Source organism: Numida meleagris, chromosome 2 (genome assembly GCF_002078875.1).
Source record: "Numida meleagris isolate 19003 breed g44 Domestic line chromosome 2, NumMel1.0, whole genome shotgun sequence".
NCBI lineage: Eukaryota > Metazoa > Chordata > Aves > Galliformes > Numididae > Numida > Numida meleagris.
In genome coordinates, this window is record NC_034410.1 from 25859968 (window position 1) to 25882420 (window position 22453).

General features: G+C 36.3%; 1 protein-coding gene across 5 annotated transcripts in view; it reads left to right on the forward strand.

The window, feature by feature from the left end:
- PHF14 (PHD finger protein 14) overlaps positions 1-22453 on the forward strand; it is a 168892-nt gene that overhangs the window by 13161 nt on the left and 133278 nt on the right. For all 5 annotated transcript variants that reach the window (XM_021385973.1, XM_021385974.1, XM_021385975.1 and 2 more), the window contains exons 3-5: positions 2639-3288; positions 7445-7589; positions 15230-15389. In XM_021385973.1, coding sequence (XP_021241648.1) covers positions 2639-3288; positions 7445-7589; positions 15230-15389 — 955 coding nt within the window. The remainder of the gene's footprint in view (positions 1-2638; positions 3289-7444; positions 7590-15229; positions 15390-22453) is intronic.

A 22453-nucleotide genomic window follows, 5' to 3' on the forward strand; every position in this document is an offset into this window, starting at 1 on the left:
CTGTTTTTGTTTACCTTTGTTTACCTCGATTACACTTTTTCATGTTAATTCTGGAGCAAAATGTTATGCACTGGAGAATTCCTCAGTTACCCCTTCTGGGTATGATTGCCGCCTGCTCCTGTGCTCAGCAGTTAAAGCTACAATTTGTACAGAAGTAAATAATGCCTTTCTCCCAACTGTTATCTCTAATATTTGTCCTCAGCAGATCTCTGTATTCTTCACTATTTGACAGTGTATCTGGCCCTATCTTTTACTAAGGGTAGCTTGACTCTCTTCCATAGGAGATGACATTATATGGTTGCCAATTTGAAAGAGCTGTTCTTTAAGAATTTCTTTCAAGGAGAAAATTGTACACTACAGCCTCTTTCTAACTGAAAGTGCATCTGACGGAAGAACAGCTGCAAAAATAGCTGTTATCACAGAACAGCTCTTTCTAGAGAAATACCTGTCACACTGGATGCATTCAAATAGGGATATCCCTTAGTGTAGGTATCTCTGGTATGTGCATGCATGCAGATAGAAAATAAAAAAATGTAACTTGCAGGCAAAAGAGAGAATTTGAAGGTGAGAAGTGAATGAAACTTAGGTTTATTCGTTCTCTGCTTTGTGTTGTCTGTATGGCATACAGCAGCTGGACAGTATTCTTAGTACAGCAGTTTGGATGTACAAAATTCACTGTTGGTTAATTGGGTGCTGTTACAAAGGAAATGATCCTCAGGCCAAAGTTCCACCTCAAAATGAATTGGAATTTTAAATTCACAAGAAATCTAAGGCTGTTCAGAAATGCAACCATGGAATTAAAGTGTCCAAAAATCTTAAAATATTGTTTTGGTACAATATTGCTACAATATATGTATGTATTATAAGGCAATAAAAACTTGTGAAAATAATTTTAACATTGCAAAGCTGTATACTATTTTGATGCATTGTCAGTAGGAGCCTGTAATATTAAAATACAATTCACTATCAAACATACATTTAGCATTTAATCTGTAACAAATGTCTAGTGTAAAAGTCTAACTTTGACTTGGCTTTAAAATGGTCATGAGATCTGGCAAGTAAGAATCCAAACAAAGCTACTGTAATGTAAGAATTATTTGCTATATTGCATATTAGTTAGTATTGCTTTTCTTTCTTAGGCACTTCTAAAAAGTATTCTAGCATTTCAAAATTGGAGTTAATTATGCTTGTACTTCAGTTACAAGCAGTTATGGTAGGGGTGGGGAATTACTCTTTGAGTAGAAGACTTCAATAAAACTTCCTTTTTATCAACTTGTAATGGGACTATGATTCACCTGGTAGCAGCAGTGTTCTGATCAGTAGTGGTAGCACTGATGTGCTTTCTCATGCTGATAATTATATGATCTCGTCATCAGATTCTTTCCACTTCCACTCATAGGTATACGCATAAAACCAAAATTGACCAATACATTCATGTAACAGCTGAATTGCTGGTCAGTCATATTCTGTGGGTGGGAATAAATGGCGTGTATGAAGTGTGCAGCATGTGCTCAAAATGTACATGCCTTAGAAAGTATGTTGGCCCAACTCTTTCTTTATTTGGCTTTGTAAAGAGATGGTTACGCACAGAAATTCTCTCTTGGTAAGGTGATAAAATCAGTGCTGTATTTGTGTGTGTGGTAAGTAAAGTGAATGTAAAGATTTTGGTGCGTGAACATTTAAAAAAAATGTTTATTCTCTCCATCTATTTAATAACATCTGGCAGTGCAAACAGGAGTTGATGAAGGCTCTGAACAAACTGAAAACTGTAGCCATTGCAAAATTGATCTATACATTGGATCAAGAAAATTTATACTTTTTTAAAAATCTTCTCTTGGGTTTTCCTTCATTAAAACAAGTACTGTAAATGAAAAGCGGTAGGAAGATATAAGATGGAAGACAGTCAAGGAGGATGATGTTTTAAAATTTAACAAGTTTGCTTGTCATCTTTTTCAGTAATTCTTGTGTACTTTGTATTACAGATGCCTTTATTTTTTATGATTTTTTTTTTTACTTATGAATCCTCTTTTGTTCCTTGATCTTGCACAAACTGGCTTGTGTTAATTAATGCACCCAGAAGAATATCATGTGAGTGGTCTAAAGTTAGAATTTAAGCATTGTTGTTCAGACTTAATGCTGAATGAAGGATAGTTCATGTGATTGATAATTAACTAATATTGAAAGAAACCCCAAGCCATAAAAATAAACCTGTACCAGAAATGAATTTATAGGATTAATCACATTATTATTAGTTGTTATATAAACTCTTCATTTTTTAAAATTTAGAATTTTTTTAATTTAGAAAATGTCTCCAAAAATTAAAAACTGAATACTCTTTCATTAAGATGACACTTCAGTTATTGTTAATATGAGCTGCAGTTTAAATGAACATTAAATGTTCATTTAATAAATTTTACTATCTTTTTTGCCATTTGAAAATGCACTCATGTTTAACAGATTCTCAACATACCACTTGAAATAGCAGTATTTGGACATCAACTGAAAAAAAAATAGGTGGATTTCCTTATGAGGGAGGAACATGCATCATTCTTTTGTTTAACAACTTGCTTCAACAGATTTTATTTTTGGGGGTACGTTTGTTTCGGAACTTCTTTTTAAATTTTCATATACTCAACAGATTCTGAAGGAAGTGATCATGGAAGCGAAGATGCATCAAAGGACAGTGGAGAAGGTTCCTGTACTGAATCAGAAGAAAATATCTTGGAGGAGGAACCAGCAGAAGAGAAAGTAGAAGAGCAACTGCCAAAGAGCTCCACTGAAGAAGAATTGCCAACAGCAGACAAAGAGGTAATTAAAACTGAAAAGAAGGAACAAGAAGATGAAGAAGAAAAGCCAAAAAAGAAGAAAGAAAAAGAGAAAGCAGCTGAAACTGATCCTGTGGCTGATGAACAAGCGAGTGAACCAAAAAAATGGAATTTGCGCAGGAACCGACCTTTATTGGACTTTGTATCAATGGAAGAACTAAATGATATGGATGATTATGATAGTGAAGATGACAATGACTGGCGGCCTACTCCTGAGAAGAAAAAAGGAAAAAATGCTCTGCGAAAAGAAGGGAGTGATGGAGATAATGAGGATGATGAAGATGATGGGAGTGGAAGTGATGAGGATGACAATGATGAGGAAGGTAACGAAGAAGATAATAGCAGCACAGCTAGTGATGGAGGATCCAAGAAGAAGAAGAGTAAAGTTCTTAACAGAAATAATGCAGATGATGAGGAACTGACAAATGATAGCCTGGCTCTTTCGCAAAGCAAGAGTAATGAGGTAGTGCAACCAACTTTCTATAATATATCTGTTGAGAAATGGAAACTACTCCCCAGTGCTGTTCTGTTAATTTGAAAAGTTAAACTGATTGGCTGACGTTGTGTTTAGAGGAATAAACAAAGCAGCAAAATTGAGCTAAATAAGCACTCAGTGCTTATTAAGTAAACTTGCTTGGACCATTTGGCCGATCCATTGCCACTAAAGTCGATAGACAGACTTCTCTTGGCTTTAATGGGAAGGGGGATTGGATTAATTCTGAAGCAAATACAAGGTCTGGTCTGCAAATCAGCATGTAATAGAGAGACGTTTAGGTCTGTTGTAGGCTAGATGTAGCACATCTGTAATGTTACAAAAATTAGAAACATCACGTTCTCGTAATAGCTAAATAATAGGTTACTCTTCATCCCAGCCCTTCTTTGTCACAACCATCCAAGTCTGAGTGCTAGAATTCAAAGTAAATAAATATGCACAGTTGAGTTTAAAATCTAAGGACAGTTGTGACAATTATGTTGATTTTACGTATAATGCACACAAGTGAAGTAATTTCTTACAGTCCTTAGAAGTATTTGGGCACTTAATCATTACATTAACTATTTTCTATTTGTAGAATCTGAAAAATCTGTGGTAAGTGTTTAATAATGAAACTTTCTTTTCCCTTACTGTTACAGTTGCCTTAGATATTGTGCCCATGGAAAAATTAAAAGGTACTAGGTTGTCAGGATGGCTGACTTCAACTCCTCCAGTAGCAAAATCCTAAACAAATTAAAAGAGTTATTGTAAAATCTACATTCTATTTCAGGAAACAATTGCAATGTTAATGAAACATTTGTTAAATGATAGGGGTGTAACAATTTAAAGTTTTGCTGCTTCATTTAGACTTTATTTTAATGAGGACTAAGTAAAATAATTGGAGGAATGAGTGGTCTCTGTTCCAGATGTTGCTATATATATATTTATGTACGTGCATATGTATAATTGTGAACAAGCTGTGCAGTTCTAATAACAAGAAATAATGCAATAATTGTTTAAAAATGATAGTTCTAGTGTTTTAGTGGTGTTTTTTTTGTTGTTGTTTTTTGTTTTTTGAATTTTCTGTAGATATGTACTGGTTTTATATCTAAATGAATGATGATGCTTAGAAATGTCGTTTATTATCATAGATGCTGCTTGGGTGTGGATGAAGTACTTTTACTATTGTTTTTAAACTTGTGTGTCATTTGCAGTCTGCAGACTGTTTCCCTGTTGTTACACATCTAAGTTGGCCTGTGAAATGGTTTCGTTTTGGCAGGGATAAAAATCTTTCTATCCTGATCTGGCTACTGTTTATCTTTCATTATCAAGCTCTGTAATTCTTGTGTCATTACCCGTACTGTCTTTGCTCAGGAGCTGAAAGGGCTTTACCAGTATCAGTGATGAACCAGATCATCATTGTGAGATAGGCAATTTCCTTCCAGTGTTGTTTTCCATATCAGAATGGAAATGTAAACCTAGATTCTTAGGGATATATTCTTGAATATGTCCTTAATTTCCATTGACTTAGTTTCTGAAATTGGCTTCATTTTCTCTGAGTGGTCTGAAAATGCATCTTTTGAGAAGCTTCTTAATATGCATATGTTCTTCCTTGAAATTAAGGCATTAATCAAAAGATAAAAATTTGAAATGTTGAAGTTCACGTTATAATTCTGTAACTGTAAATTCAAATGCTGTTTGTGAACAGATCTTCTGGCAAAGGGTCTTGCAATGGGATCTGTAGACTAAATTCTAGACTCATTTTTAGATTAATATTCAACTGCATTTTTAACAGCACGCTTGCTGGTACTATGGAAAAAAATGCTGCCTTGCAAAATCTCATTACATTGCAGAAGCTAAGTTCTTAGAAAACCAGATGTCTTAAGGCATAATTACTGCAGGAAAGAATGTTCAGGTAGTTAACTCTGAATATTGTAGTAGTGTCCTTACTATGCATTCTTTGCTGCCCAGTTCCTTTTTTGACTCGTGTGCAATTTTTATTTCATTTTTTCTACACTTAAAGTATTTTGAGGTGTGTATAGAGAGTATTTTAACCTGTGCTGTAATGAAATGCTATGTGCTTATGTGCTGTATTGAGCAGAGTAAGGTCAAGCATCATTTTGTAAATTGCTACCACTTCATGGGATTCTCCTATTCCCAATGAGGTGGTTGTGATAATTGTTGTTTTTAAGATCTCGTTAAGTTTATAAATAGGCAGGCATATAGCTTGAATGAAATCCTTACTCTCACGTGGATAGGGAACAGGAGTTGTCTGGGAGGTGGCAGCAGTTCCTGCCTTTTTTTCCAGGCCTGCCTCTCTGTCTGCATGGAAAACAGTTATTCTGGTGTGCATTTGACCTGCTGGCTGTCTTCACGTAATGTAAGGCAATATGGCTGCAAATCCTAACTCCAGATTCAAATTTGATGACCTTCCATCACTGTTTTTTTGTTTTGCTCAGGTTTGCTTATGTGTTTTTTTTATAGTGCAATTTTGTGCATTTACTGTAATGTTCTTTTTTTAGTTACTAGACTTTGGACTTCTGTGAGAGTAGATGTATTTTAAGCTTATGTTAATGAAGCCAAGTAACAGTTTAAGTCAAAAGTATTGATAGAAAAAGCTGTTTCTGTAGGCATGTGAGATGCTTCCAACAAGCAGGTGCTACTTAACAGTTAATCTGCCCAAGTTAGGGAATATCTACTGTCTTCCTGTCTGAAGGGTGTGTATATTATGAATAATGGTGGGACACAGTATTTTTGAGAATATGTGCAAGTTTCTTGCTTGACTCCAAGTACATCATAGTTTCCTCCTAAAGGGAAGTTGTTGGAAGAAATGCTCAGTAAGCCTGTACTCTGTAGGGGAAAAGCATGATCTTACGAACAATTATGTTGTCTTTCATTTTCATTTTATTTTTATTTTTACCTTTAGATGAGGTGGAGTTTTTTGGTTTGTATTTTGTAGGTCATCTTTCTTTTCTTTAGAGAATGGCAGATTCCATAGCCAGAGGTATCTTTGAACCTTCTTGTCTCAAAAATTTTGTAACAAGCCACTTCTATTTGGAATAAGCCAGCTGAGACCATCTAGAAAAAGCAAAGGTATACATCCCACTCTCCAAATACCTGCTGTGGATAAACCTAAAGTACAAAACGACTTCATCAGTGATTCTTTGAGAACTTTGAGCAGAGCAGAGACATACTGTATCAGATTGACAGACTACCATAGACTAATAATTGCATAGATTAGTGAAGAATTTAAGGTCTTTGAGGAAGAATATCTGTTTCACTTACCATTCATAATAATTTTTATCTGTTTGGGTATGAAAGCACTGTATTGGTACTGTTTTTTTTTTTTTAATTCATAAATGGGGAGAATGGAGTGGAAAAAGATGTTTGAAAGGGAACTTTCTACCTTAATTTTTTTCCCTATTTAATACACTGCAGCACTCAAAATGGAAATTTGCGTCCAACTTTATTTGGTTTGTGATACACTGCTCTGTTTCCTTAAAGAAATTCCATGTTAAAAGGGAATTGTTCGAGTGGTGCACTACACATTGAAGGTTGCTAAAATGAGCGATGAACTTATTGTGCATATCCTTTAAGAAGAAGATAAGTTGTTTTAATATACGGTTTTCCATAGAGGCATATAAATTTGCATATAGCAATAAAACAACTGAGTCAATAAATTGTTATACTTTAAGTGAAGACTTGGCAGGCTTTTGTTAGCTCTTTATTTCCCAGTTTCAATACAAGAAGATTTTTGGTTTTTTGTCTGTTTTTTTTTCCCAACAAAGGAAATCCTCTTTTCTAAATATTAGGATATTGAAGGTCACCTTTTTTTTTTTCTGGTGGTCCTCTTTTCCTTTTTAGATGGCTGTCTGTGTGTGTTCCTTCTTATAGAGCATAACTTAAAGTCAAATATATGATCTCAATATTAACAGAACTACAAATTTAGCAAGATCAGATTGTATCCATCCTAGCTCTTAATTTTGTGGATGAAGAGATTTAATGTTTTGACAACAACAACAAAGAAGTATATGAAGCTTTTTTATTTATTTTTTTTTCCACAAAATTGAACAAATAACAGATCTTCTGTTTTAAATAAAATTGAAGTTCCTGTCATAATTCACGTGCATTCATTTCTTGATATTAGGACTCGTTGATCCTTGAGAAGTCCCAAAATTGGAGTTCCCAGAAAATGGACCATATTTTGATTTGTTGCGTTTGTCTTGGAGATAACAGTGAAGATGCTGATGAAATAATCCAGTGTGACAACTGTGGAATAACAGTGCATGAAGGTAATACAATTCCTTCATTCTTAATGCATGAGGAAAGCATAAGCTTTACTTTCATTAAAATTTTTACTTCAAAAAATTAAGCCTTTGAACTCTGGTGAGTAATTTTTTGTAGTGCCACATGGATTCTTTTTAGTATTGCATTCATCTATTTTAGGAAAGCTAATGCAAGCAAGTAGAGGATAGGTCATAGTCTACATATACCTGTGGAATTAATGACATTTTGCAAATACACCTAACTATAGATTATATTTTCAAGGCTCTAGGATTTAATATCAGATGAAATTTTGTCTTATGTATTTCAGTATACAAATTTGATTGTACTACAGGGTTAGAAGATCATGAGAAAAGGAGATCTCCTAAAAGAAAGGGACTTCTGCATGTGTTTTTGCTGTACCAAAAAGGTAGAGAGATGAGATAAGAATTGGATGTGGCACATAACAACTAGCCTTGACCTCATAATTTTACTGACAGTGTTAAAGTTAAAACATGTACTGTAACTCTTGAACTCATGTCACAGTCCAGATCTCACTTCACTCTTGCTCCACGTAGTTTGGGTTTCCTAGCACAGCTAGCTTCCCTCTGTGCATACTGCTCATTACATGTGCACCTGAGTATTTGATACAAGCACCTTAAATACCCGGTATAGTATTTGCCTGCTCAGTAATGATTTACATTCCTTTTGATTTGCTTTCTTGCATTAATTGCATGATGTCTTCCATAGGAAAGAGGAGTGATAACTCATCTGGGAGTAACTTTGTCAGAGCTCTGGAGAAACATTATTATGTGGCCAAGGTGTATAGGGAGATTCTGGTTTGGACATGAAACTGTGGGTGTTTAATGAACTCTTCTGCTTGCCTTACTGACAAATGTTGAGATTGCTAGAAATTTATTTCCGTTCAAGGGCAACCCTTTGTGTGGTGTTTGTATGATATACGCGGCCTGCATGACTTGTCCTAAGACACATCTTTCTGATGCAGACACCTGGCAAAAACTCTGTAACCTTTGAACAGCAAGTAACTCGCAAAAAATGACAAGAGTCTGTAACTACCCCATAACCTACACAAGCAATATACACGTATATACTAATACCCAGTCTTATACTTTACATTTTTATGTCTAAAAAAAAAAAAAATCTAAGTTCAGCGTATAAATTATTACGTTCATCAACTACATTTGTCCTCATTTCACATATCAATCTATTCTTTTTTCTTAAGGGGAAAAAAGCAGCTTATATTGCTGGAAAAAATATCTTTTGAATTTGTAGCTGTGCAGTTGCTTGTATGCTTACTTCTGCATACAAATAATTCTCATTTCTTTTTACAAAAAAAAATATCTTCTTTAGGCAGTAATCTGTCACTTTGGATAAATGCTTTTGTAGTAAGATCTTGTAATAGCAGGACGCCCCCAACTGGGATGTCAGTTGTCTTGACATATTGATTGCAGTGTGTCTGAAGAGAATGTTTGGTGCATATCATAGGATATGACGTAACTGTAGGTAGTACACTTGCCAGCTATTGCCCTTGTCCTATTTGCTGGGAATTAAATAAGAGAAGTTCCACTTTTTTTTTTTTAGCTGTTACATTTCCATCCTCTCTGTTTGTTTTTTACTTTACTATGCTGGATATGGTGGGAAATAAAGCTTAACTTGCTAAAAGCAGTAGCGTAGTCTCCATATGCTTTAATTTTGGTGCTTACCTCGGTCTGCTTCTGTCTCGTGGAAACATTCATTTTGTTATATTATGTACTCTAGTACTCACTTCACTAAATAAAAATAGTCTTCTAGATTTATTGTGCGCAGTTTATGTCTTTATTCTAAACTCCTGATTCAGTTAAGGATTGAATGTAACATATTTAAAATATTGTTGTCTCACAGCGTTTTGTTTTTTTTTAAACCTACAGTTTGCTTAAGTTCATGCTTTCATGAGCTTTATAATTAGATCAGGATTCAAAATATATGTAGCTGTTGTTAGCATATGCAGATGTTTAGTTTGACTGGCAAAAAATTATTCTTGGCGAGAATTAGTTCTGTCTTCCCTTTTCCCTCCATGGCATACATTTCAGAACACTTGTTTTAATGCTAGCATTTTAGTGTTTGTAATTTCATTTTAATGATAATGCATAAAAATAAGCTAATGGCAGTCTATGGTGGACTTAAAATCATAAAATAAAGTTAGTTTTTTGTATGAAATTGCATTCAGTAGACAACTGCAGTCATAATACATAGATGCAGTTTGTGGAAGATTAAATGTTAAGAGAATTTCAACTTTTTGACTTTCATGTATTTAAATTCATGCCGTTTACTCCCATATAGTTTTATTGCTTGGTGCAAGAAGCATTCAAGGAAGTGGCAGACGTGGAGTGACAGAATAATAAGGAATACATAAACATGTTCACTTTGTGAACACTGGTTGAGAATAGGCTCTCTCATAGTCCAAAGATCCAAAATTCAGAATTCTATGAACACTTAGGAAACACAGCATGCATTTTCAGCTGTTTGAAACGTTGGTGGTTTTTTTGTTATGACAGTTTCAGGTGAAAGGGCTAGATGGTGGACTTAATGCTGACGAGATCCCAGGTGCAGTAACGCTAATAACTGAAACCTACAGTTTCCATTACAAGAATGATCTTTTCCTTGTTATCCTTTCAATCCTAAGGTGTCATACCACCTAAACAACTGTGCTGCTTTGAGGAAAAACCTGGAAGATTACCTCCTAATGGTGCTTGTGAGATAGACTTGCAGTGAGCTGTTACGTTTCTTTCTGTTTCAAAAACCACAATTCCCAACAATTAGTACAGAAGGATTAGATAGAGCAGCTTTGTCACGCTCATCATATCAATGACTTAAAAAGATGGGAAAGATTTGTCAAGCAGCTGTTTCATATCTGTGTGCCTATGCATTTTAAAGAGACGTAAAAGTAACACTCAAAATCTTCATTAAAAGGACATTTTTTTTTCAGGCACTGGAAAGGAAGGCACATGATAATAAACTGAACCTCTGTACACCTCAAAGTTTTAAGGATCCTAAAATGAAATAGTAAAAGAATTAACTGAGATAGAAGGATAGTACTTTGGTAAAATAAGAAAATACATCTGTTTTTATAGACTCAACTCATGATCTCTATATTGTAATCTTTCAGGCAGCTGTGGAAAAAACTGCATTTAGTTTTTTTATCAAATGCTTCTATGCTGCCTGATTTAATACACAAGCTGTGTTACGGCTCCGCAGTAGAAAACACTTATCTTATTTTTCAACTTAGAAAATGACGTGTGTCTGTTAGGATGGTTGTCAAAATGTTATTTGAAATTAATTGACAGCCATTGAAAGTGTAGTTTAGTTTAGAACTGCAAATCCATCTTTTTCATCATATTTGCTTGCTTGTATGTACTTGATAAATTGTGCCCAGTTTGTGTGTGCATGTAACATTCCATTAATCATTTTAAAAAAAGTGATATTAATCTGATTAACTTGGGCTTTCAGTTGGCAGTTAGAATTACAACAGCAGGAAAACATGAACTCAGTATACTGAGAAATTTTGAGATTTTTTTTTTCTAAATTTTGAAGCTACTTAGCAGCTTTCTTTACCTTTGACAGAGTTTGCAGCTGTTGGGCTTTTACCTAGGCTGAAATTGAGTTTTAGCCCAGTCCATACGTTTCTACAGTAGGGTTTTGTGCTTTTGTCTTCATATGTCAATTGAAGTAAAACTAAGTGGATTTTTTTTTAAATAAATAAGAAACAACAAAAGTAATTGTTACAGCTCTTCCTGTACATTTGGCGTCTTAATGTCAAATTAAGTAATTACTGTGTTATCTGTGCTCTTCCAGTTGGAACAAACATTTTGTCATCTATTACTTTTTTATGTAACTTGTTTGGAATCATGAAAACTTTATTCTTTAAAGATTAGGCTACTAATTTTTAATTTTACTAAAATACACTATCTGTTAGTTTCTAATTAATTTAGTGACCCAACTTTTTAAGTATTATTAGATCAAAATTAAATTTTAATTATTGAGTCCCAAAACTCGATTAGAAATTATTTATAGTGCTTTACCTGAATACCTGTTTAAAAATATTGTTTAGTAAGCTGAGTTTAAATATTGTGTGCTTCACTGGTCTATATATATTAGTGTTAACTGCTGCTAGAAAGTAAATTCTCCAGGCCTGTTAAAGAGTTCAGAATTATTTTGCAGTATACTCAAATTCATCTATGCCACTATTCAAAATAATTATAAAGTACATTCTGTGAACACTGCACAGTGAAGTTCTTGTCCTCATGGTTAAAGATAATGACTTTATATTTGTGGGTATAAAAAGCTACTACTGAATGTGGTGGTTTTAGGTAGAGAATCATAGACTCTGTGGAACACTGTTTTGTATTGTATTTTTGCTTCACTAGCTTTATTTGCCAGCCAGCGGCATTCTTACCGGCCAGATTTCCTTTCTTCCAGCTCTTGTGGACAAGATTGTTTTGGTGTGTTTGTTGCTTGTTGTGGTTTAACTTAGGCAGCTCAGGACCGTGCAGCCATTTGCTCACTCCAGCTCTCTTTCCTAAAGGAATGATTGAGAGAATGAGAAAATAAATGAATAAAAAGGTAAAACATGTGGGTTGTGATAAAGATGATTTAGTAGGATAGAAAAGGGAAAATAATGCTGATAAAAGAATATACAAAAAGAGCAATGCACAGTGCAATTCCTTGCCACTGGAAGGAACTTCCTTGCCACTTCCATCGAAGCCCAGCCAGCCCCCAAGCAGCAGCGGTGTCCCACCCTGGCCATCCCTTCCCCCTGATTTATTGCTGAGCATGATGCCATATTGTATAGAACATCCCTTTGGTCAGTCTGGATCAGCAGTTCTGGTTCTGTCCTCTCCCAGATCCTTGTGCATCTCCATCTCCTTGCTGCTAGGGCAGCGTGAGTAGATGGAAAGTCCTTGGCTATGTGTAAGCACTGCTCTGTAACAACTAAAACACTGGTGTAATATCAACATTATTCTAATCCTAAATCCAAAATATAGCACTATACCAGCTGCTGGGCAGAAAATTAACTCTGTCCCAGCTGAAACAAGGACATCAACCCGTAGTGGAAATCTGGTGTATTTTCTCCAGCTAATGACCATCCCTTCTGCTGCTTGTAACAGTATGTTATTTAGGTTTTGCTGAATGACAGGGAAAAGAGTAAATGCCTTCTTGTGTCTATTAGAGATCTTGAAGTCTTTAAAGCTGTCACTAAGACAGTTGTATGAATTAGGAAAAAATGTTTGAGTTATAAATCCTGAAAGCTTTATTCTCATGAGAAAATGACCTAAATTTATGTTGTTACAGAAAAAACAATTTTGATGTCAACATACGTGACAAGGATGGAAATAATTACAGCTAATGTATGTAGAAGTTTTTTAGGAAGAAGGAGGAAAAATGTTAGCTATAAATGAATGATAAGTGTAACCAGGCAAATGCTTCAGAGTGAAGTATGACACCATTCTAATTTTAGTAGGCTGATGACACTTTGTTTAGAAAAGCAAATCTAATTACTCTTGATTGTGAAGAAGAATCAGTATTTGGAAGAAACTAATCTTATTTTGCTGTATTGACTGATGAGAGTATTTCTCCTCTATACTGTTATGTAATTTTTAAGAAGTAGATTTAGGGAAATGTTTTTACGAACAGTCTGTAGGACTTTAAAAAAAAAGTCTAAATTTTTCTTCAGCTGTGTGATATCAGTGAGCTATGTGTTTGTACATTAATGTAATTGTTTAAAAGAAGTTTTGCTAGCAGTTATTCAAGATTGTGGTGCTACAGCTTAAAAAATGGCTTTCTGGAGTACTCCTTAAAGCTGCTAGGACACTAAAGAAAATGAAATCAGTTTATAAATGAGCTAGACAGTATTTCATAAAATACCTAATACCTAATGAATCTTGTCTGGGGATGGACTTCTGAGCATTATCTATCTCTTGATTCTGGAATACTTTTTATTCTTAAAAAAAAAACAAAACCAAAAACATTCTTTTGCCTTGGTTTAATACTTACTGATGAACCTCATGCTGTAATGGAGGACTGTATTTCTTAAATGGTACCTATAGTGTTGCTGCTTATTTCCTGAATGTAATTTCAGTCTATTATCTCTGTTCCTGTCATGAGGTGGGTTAGAGCACTGTTGCTATTTTATTACAGTCAGTGGGTAGAGAACCAAACTAATAAATTGCATTGCTATTTAATGATAAAATTAAAGAATTTAACTGCTGTGCAAGCAAAATTGCTACTTGATCACTCTTACCTGGCAAGCAACTGAATTTAATCTTTCAGTAAAGTCTCTGCTTTAATGTTGACAGTGAAATTCTTTTCCGTGCTGAGCAGCAGATAAATATTCGGTGTGGCATATGCAGAAGTATAGTTTTCTGGTAATAAGCTTTATGATTTTCCTTCTCTTTATCATTTACATCAGTTGTAGTACCACTCTTACTCTTGCCCAAAATTGAAGTAACAAGCTTCTAAATTGTTTTGAAGAACAGTTTTCCTAACCTTCTGGTGGTTAAGCATGCAGTGACACCTTAAAAAAAACATTAAAAAAATACACTGAGTATACCAAAAAAGAATTGAGACACTGAATGAATTTAATCATAATTTAAAACCAGCTAAAAATGATAATGATGATTGAATACATAAAAACATTTTTAAGTGAAGTGGTCTGCCAAAACTCAATCTGTGCTTGTCAAATAATACTTTGATTTTAAAGTTACAAAAGGTCTTTTAAACTTTATGCTTCAGGGGTTGTAAGAATATGTTTGGTTTTTCTTGTGTGTATTTTCTCTTGCCAAATTGGATATTGAATGTGAAGTGGAAAAGTGGAATGGATGTTTGTTGACCGCATACTGCTGGCATGACCAACTTGTTTAAAAAAAGAAAAAAAAAGTTTATTTCAGGGTAGTGAGAAGGAGAAAGGTAGGAATATCTTGAACCCTGGACATGCTCTCAGACCTTGAACCTGACCCATGACACACGTGGATCCTTCACATGCTGCTAGTTCTTCAGAATTTAAGAAACCATGTTATGATTTGGTAAGACTGTTAATTCAACTGAAAGTAGACTTTCCAGGCTGCACAGGAAGATATGTAGATCAGCAGAAGCTCTAGAGCTGCCACAGTGGAGGAAAGGTGTACAAAGGATCTTACAGGATTATAAATGTTTAAAGACACTGAGAATTGTCTGTAGACACTAAGAAATAGCATATTTCAGTATTTTATAGAATTTCTTAAAATTTTCCTTAGATGTTATATTTAACTTGAAATATATTTCTTTAATTGAAAAAATGCATTGTTTCTTGCTCAATCTTCGTGGGTTGATTTAAGTCTGTGTTTTTAACTTCTTAATGAATAGGCTAAAACAACAAAGTAAAGTAAACCTTTTCCTTTCATTTTTTGGTTCCAATCTAAGACATTTCTGTATAATAAATCACATTTTAGAATTAGAGCCTCTGTAAAATAAATTTTGTGCTAAAAATTACTCTTGCAAAAATATTGGAAGTTTTCTTGGGATTTTCATTATCATTAAACTGAGTGTGTGTATATTTCCTGCTGAAAATCATAACTAAGAACTGTATGCCTACTTGTCTTTCCTTATATTGTCCTCCATTTTTTTATGTGTGAAGGTTGCTATGGTGTTGATGGAGAGAGTGATTCTATCATGAGCTCAGCTTCAGAAAATTCCACTGAACCCTGGTTTTGCGATGCATGCAAATGTGGTGTCACACCTAGTTGTGAACTATGTCCTAACCAAGATGGGATCTTCAAGGAGACAGATGCAGGCAGGTAAGGCTGAAGAAGTCACATTTTAAATTGCATATCAGCTTGTATTTATGAGATGGGATTTTACTGTAGCCTGTTCCTATAGGCGGTAGGGTCACAAATTAAAATCCTTTTCTTAGTTCAGTTTTGAGCTGGGTGCTCATTGGATAGGCAGTCATCCAATCATTTTTTTGCACACCTAATATTCTTCACACCATTTGGGAAGATGTTGTCTGAACATGAATTTGAGCATGATATTTTAATGATGTATGAGCAACAGATGTTTCTAAGTGAGGCAATAAATCACCACTTACTGCAGGAAATGATAATACCTGTTATCCAACACAAAATCACCATACATTCACATTGTATGTGTAGGGATGTCTTATTGGATATAATAGATGTTTCTTATGCAGTATCTTCCATTTCTTCATATTTAAAAAATAAATTAAGACATGGTTGTTAATGGTAACTTATTTTCTGCAATAAGGAGAGAGCAGAGTTATCAGTTATGTCTGTTTTTTGGCTAATGTTAATGAATGTATTATTTTTTAGGTCACAACAATTAAGTTATTTTCCCATACATTTTACAATTATGTAAATTGCAGGTTTGAGGTAATATATAAAACTTTCAGGTGCTGGGCCTCTCATGAGCTTTTAATTGATCATGTTAATGAAAGAAGTCAATCTGAGTTGTTGGTAGGGCTCTTCAAAGTAAAGAGCAGCCTTCTTAATCCTATTTGACAGTATCTGCTTGATGCACAGGATTGTAAAAGTCTGCAGACTTATCTTACCGATAACTGTGAATGAACTGGAAAGATTTCAGTTATTCAGTATTAGTACAAATGTTTTAAAATTCAGAAATTTCAGTCTCTACTGTGAAACCTTTCATGTTGTTCAGTGTGAATTGATAGGCACATTACCATTTACATGAAGCTATATATTATAGAACAACATATTTGGTAGCAGCAAATAACAAAATATAACCATATCCTTGGTATTTTTCTGTCTACTGTCTTGTAATGGCCTTCACAGTTTACAGTTTTTTGTACTTAAATACAGGGAATCGTGTCTGAATGACTGTAACTGTCTTGTAATGTATGCCAAAACATTTTCTTCCCCTTCCTGTGTTACGCAAACTTGTACTATTGCCGATACTGTAATGAACAGATCCTCTCCTCATTAAAAGATCAGCAGAGCTCTGGATGGTATTTTAGAAAGCTTTGTTTGACATCATCTTTGGAGATGCCTTCCTGCACTGGATATACCTTGAGCTCAGCTTCTCAATTTGTAGCTGAGATATGTCTTAGAGACATACTTGTTAAATCTTTTCCTCAATCCATGTCTTCTACATACATCTTATGAGGGGAAGAACTGAAAGTACAAGAAAATAATGTACTGTTAGTGGGGGGAATTTATACAAATGAGTCAAGATTTGCAGTGAATAATTTTGACAATGTATTTGAAGTTGTGCCTGTTTTAAAATATTTTTGTGGGTACAGTCCTCAATTTCTGATTAGTCTTAGAGTAAGCAGTGTCTGTGCGTCTTTTTTATGTGTACGTTGCTCCAGAAGTAATGTCTCCTATTGATTTTCATGGAAATTACAACAGATACAAAGAACACAGTAATGCTACTTGATAGAGAAAATTCTCAGCTACAAAACAGTATTTTTCAGTATAGTCACCATCATTAGCTATGCATTTTGGCCAGCAATGAACAACAGTCTGTATGCTGTGCTTGTAAAGTTCTGCACCAGTGGGGTTGGCTCACTGTTGCCACTGCTGAAACACACCACCTGCTGCCTCACTGTGCTAGTATCCACTATATGGTCTCCATAAATGTTAAACAGACGTTGATGTATAATGGGGGCCATTTCTTCTGCGTGGAGACATTCAGTGACGCACCTTTGCTTCAGACACGTGTCAGACTGCCCCTCTACTGCCATCTATCACACAGCATGAAATGTAACAAAATATTTGTGGGAAGATTCCGCTTCTACTGCCGTACTGCTAACATTCCCCTCTGATGTTGTGGGCCAACATAATAAAATAGGAGGTATTACTTTTGGAGCAGCTCTAGTAAAACTGTTGTAACAGTTAAACAAATTTTAATTCTCTGTTCTTTCATAATGTTGCTGTGTGGACAAAATGTTACTTAAGACTGAAGTTAATTGTCTAACAATTTAGGAAGTGCTAGAATTAATATCACTTGGCAACATATGTTTCAGTCTTTTTCTCCTGTGTTTTTTAAGGTACTTTAAGGGCTACCTATGTAATTTCTCCTATAATTGTAATATAAATCACACAACATTTTAAACATTATCACTTGAAATTTCTAATGGTAGTATGTTTTTGATTGATGTAGAAGTGTTTTATCAGTGATGCTGGTACTGTGTGCAAAAGCACATGCCTGCTTGGTTGACTGTGGACAGTAACATGTCAGTTTATTATCCCTGTTACTGTATTTTTGTGTGTTTGGATAATGTGATGAGGCTGTCATGAGTGAGTAGAGGTTTACTCTCCCGGGTGGGTAGGCTCATGTAGTAGAAAAAAATAATACTAGCCAATGTAAATAATACTGTTCTCTCTTTCTTCTATCGCTTATTAATAAATTTGAAATCTTTAGGGAATGGGACAGTGCAAGCTATGGATGCGTGCCAGGACCATTGCTGTGTTTCTTTATATGCATCAGTGCATGGAAATTGCAGGAAAGTGCGGCCAAACCTATTCAGTTTCCCGTTCATAATCAAGTTAGAATTATTTTTTTGTTCCTACATGAATCATTAGAATAATTAGGTGCTTAATTTCTCAGCAGAAGCCTTTTCACATTAACCTCTCAGTTTCATGAGCATAAATGTGAATTTATGAAATTTTATTTCTCAAAATGCTATTAACTAAGAATATGAATTCTGTCCTTGTTATAGTATAGAGATTTTCTTCTTCCCTAATCAACATCTGTCATCATTGCTCCAAGCAAAATGGATGGTGAAGTAACAAGGAAGATTATTCTTCTTTGATTACCCAATTTGTCTTAATTGCAATCTTCTAAAACATGTGCAGCTAAACAAATGAGCAGGAAAATATTTAGAACTGGTATTAAAAGCAGCTGAAATGGCTTCAGCTGTGAACTTGACTGATTTCTATATATTTTTGTAGTAAAGATTCAGGTCTGAGTTCACATAAAGGTGGCTAAGGAAATGAGGCACTTCTGTGCCAATCACACCAAAATGGCAGTTTACATCTCTAATACTGTAATACTTGGTTGACATGTTCTAAAACATTTTGAGAAGGTCAATATGAAGCAAGCAGCCAGCTGTTGGGTTTACTGTAGATAAACTCTTACCGAGTGTAGCAGCATTTAATACACCACTGGAGCATGAAAAAAGTGTGCAAATTAAATTGAGAAGCAGCTGCTTGTAGAAGATGCATATCTTTATATTGAACTTTGGAGGGTCAGTTTTAAGGCAATCAGTATCCTAAATTTACTATCAAAATCTTCAACCAGAGCCTTGGATTTTTTTTTTAAGAATAGTAATTGTGAGGATATGTAACTTCCTTTTATACAAATTAATTTAACACATCTTAAATCAATGAAAGTATGTAGAAAAGACACCCCACAGAATTTACAAGACATACATTAACATCGGAGCAATCTCTTTATTTCAAAGTTACAGGTCTTATTTCACATTAGGCATTTTCTATGTAAAAGTAAAAAGTAGTGTTTTGATTTCTTTTTGAAAAGAACAGATTGTGTGTCTATGAAGATATTTCTTCTAGTAATATTTATTTAAATATACATTCATGCATGTGCACTCTTTTTGTAATGTATGTCATAAAGTTACTGTAGTGGTTTAGGCCAAGCTATAGCCAATTCTGGATAAGGTAAGGAAGGGCAGAGGGAGAATCACACACTATTCTTTTTGAACTGCAGTTGGCTTGGGGCCATGACCATGGCCCTGGGCAGCCTGTTCCAGGGCCCAGCCACCCTCTGCTGAAGAAGCTTTGCCTAATACCAAGCTGACTCTTCCTTGATGCAGCTCCATACCATTCCTTTGGTCCTGTTGCTGGAGAGAAGAGATGAGTGCCTGTAGCGATAAGCAGGACTAACGTGATGGAAATAGCGTTACAAAAGGTGGAAGGAAAATACAGTGCTCACCCAGATCGGAAGATTTGGGGCTCGCAGGAAAAGGCTCCCACCAAAGAGGGATCTCCAGGAAGAGATCCTTCCTCAGGGGCAGTCAGCCCTTAAATGAGGCCTAAGAGGGGTGGAGCCTGGCTCCACCCCTTCTGGTTGCACAGGTGAATTGCCTTCACCTGTGCTCCCAGGGCTGACTGGGTCTTTCCTCCAGGTGCTCAATCAGTGGTTCAGGCCATGACTCAGCAGTTCCCATACAGTGCCTATACCCTTGCTGTCCCTGTGAGGAAGATGTAGGGTGCCATGACATTTCCCCTCAGTCTGCTCTAGGCAGCACAAACCAAGTCACCTCAGCCGCTCCTCATAGATCTTGCCCTGTAGACCCTTCACCATCTTTGTAGCCCTCATTTGGATACTCTCAAATGTATGTCCTTCTTGTGTTGTGGCACCCTTACCTGCACACTGTACTCAAGGTGTGGCTGCTCAGCAGAGTGGGACAATCCCTTCCCTTTACCAGCTGGCAGTGTGAGGCCTGATGCATCACAGGGTATGGTTGGTCCTTTTGGCTGCCAGATGGTACCAGGTGCTCCATTGCTCTTCAGATGGGATCCACCTGAGGGTGCTAGCAGAGATGATTGCTGAGCCACTTTCCACCATCTCTCAGTGGTTCTGGTCAGTCGAGAGGTCCCAGAGGATTGGAGGTTTGCCATTGTGACTCCCATCTACAAGAAGAGTCATAAGGAGGATTCAGAGAATTACAGACCTGTCAGCCTGACGTTAGTGCCAGGGAAGGTTATGGAACAGTTCATCTTTAGTGAGATCACTTGCCGTGTGCAGGACAGTGGGAGGGGTCAAGCCCAGCCAGCAGGAGTTCATGAAAGGTAGGTTCTGCTTGACCAACCTGATTTCTTTCTACGATTGAGTGACCCACGTGGTGGATGAGGGAAAGCCTGTAGACGTAGTCTCTACCTAGACTTCAGCAAAGCCTTTAGCACTGCATCCCAAAGTATTTTTCTGGGGAAGCTGGCAGCCTGTGGCTTGGACAAGTACACTCTTTAGTGGGTAAAGGGCTGGCTGGAGGAACGAGAGCGGAGAGTGGTGACACAGGGAGTTAAATCCAACTAGAGATTGGTCACGAGTGGTGTTCCCCAGGGGTCTGTACAGGGACCTGTCCTGTTTAATATGTTTATTGACCTGGACAAGGGGTTTGAGTTTGCAGATGACACCAAGTTGGGAGGAAGTGTTGATCTGCCTAGAGGTAGAAAGGCCCTTCAGAGTGATCTGAACATGCTGGATAGTTGGGCTGAGGCCAGTGGGATGACCTTCAACAAGACTAAGTGCTGGCTCCTGCACCTTAGCCATAACAACCCCAGGCAATGCTACAGGCTTGGGACAGAGTGGTTGCAAGACTGTGTGGAGGAAATGGACCTGGGGGTGTTCGTTGATGCTCAGCTGAAGATAAGGCAGCAACGTGTCCAGGTAGCAAAGAAGACCAGTGGTATCCTGGCTTGTATCAGAAGTAGTGAGGGCGGCAGGACCAGGGAGGTGATCATCCCCCTGTGTTCAACTCTGGTGAGGCTGCTCCTTGAGTACTGTGTTCCATTTTGGGCTCCTCACTACAAGAATGACATTGAGGCCCTGGAGCAAGTCCAGAGAAGGGGAACAAAGTTGTGAAGGGTTTGGAGCACAAGTCTTATGGAGAGCGGCTGAGGGAACTGGGATTGTTTAATCTGCAGAAGGAGAAGGCTCAGGCAAGGCTTTATTGCTCTTTACAACTACCTGAAAGGAGCTTGTGGCGTGGTGGGGGTTGGCCTCTTCTCCCATGTAGCTAGCAATAGGACTAGAGGGAATGGCCTCAAGTTGCTTCCGGGAAGGTTTAAATTGGATATGAGGAAAAATTTCTTCTCTGAAAGAGTGGTTATGCTCTGGAATGGGCTGCCCAGGGAGGTGGTTGAGTCACCATCCCTGGAGGTGTTAGGATATGTTTAGAAGTTGTACTGAGGGACATGATTTAGTGGGGAAGTTTTGCTGGTAGGTGAACAGTTGGACTAGATGATCTTAGAGGTCTTTTCCAACCTTGGAGATTCTGTAATTGTCAGAGGAATATACTGTCTCCTTTGTTTTTGTGGGGAAGCAGACAGATAGAAGATGAACTGTTCTTGTAATAAAGAGAGTAGTCTAGGATTTTGCATGTTTTATTATATTAAGGTAGAGGGTTCTGCTCTTGTGTTGAAGTGTTTATATTGTAATAAAAACCATCGTGAACTTTACAGAAAGAAGTTGAGTATTTCAGCTTGTTCTGTGACAGCTAGATTGCTGTCAGCTTTGGACCATGTTATTTAAAGACTTTTGATTGAGTTTTCAACTAGTTACAATGTTCTACTGTGGATGCAGATAGCTCTAGTGAAATCCATTAAGACAAAGTAATATGGCTACAGCATCTAGATTTATATTTCGTTTATGTATTTTTCTGTTTTAATTTTTTATGTTGTACAGTGAATTTATCATCTAGCTTCTCAAACCCATGTAGTTAACAACAGTATAAAAACTTCTACTTTAAAATATGCAGGTGAAAAGAGTCTTGTCAGATACAACACTATGAATTGATTGTTTCTAGGGTTTTGATCAGATTTACTAACTAGTTCCTTAGAATGAAGTGGGTTGACTTGTAGGTAGTTTTTACTGTTATGGGGATTCTTCTGTTAACCCGTTGCTACCTGAATAAGTTTTGTACCTCTAACTTCACCTCCACCATCTCACGCCATCAGTCTACCTAGGCTTTGTAAGTAATGTCAGAATCTTAGTATACTTTTCATTTGTCATAAACAGTGATGTGGAACACTACTTAAGAACAGTCAGAACAGAATGTGATGGTAACCTTGCTGTTGATCCAGACAAGCAAAGCAATCACAGTTGTACCAGAAATTGTTGCTGCTATTCATTGTTAGCTTTT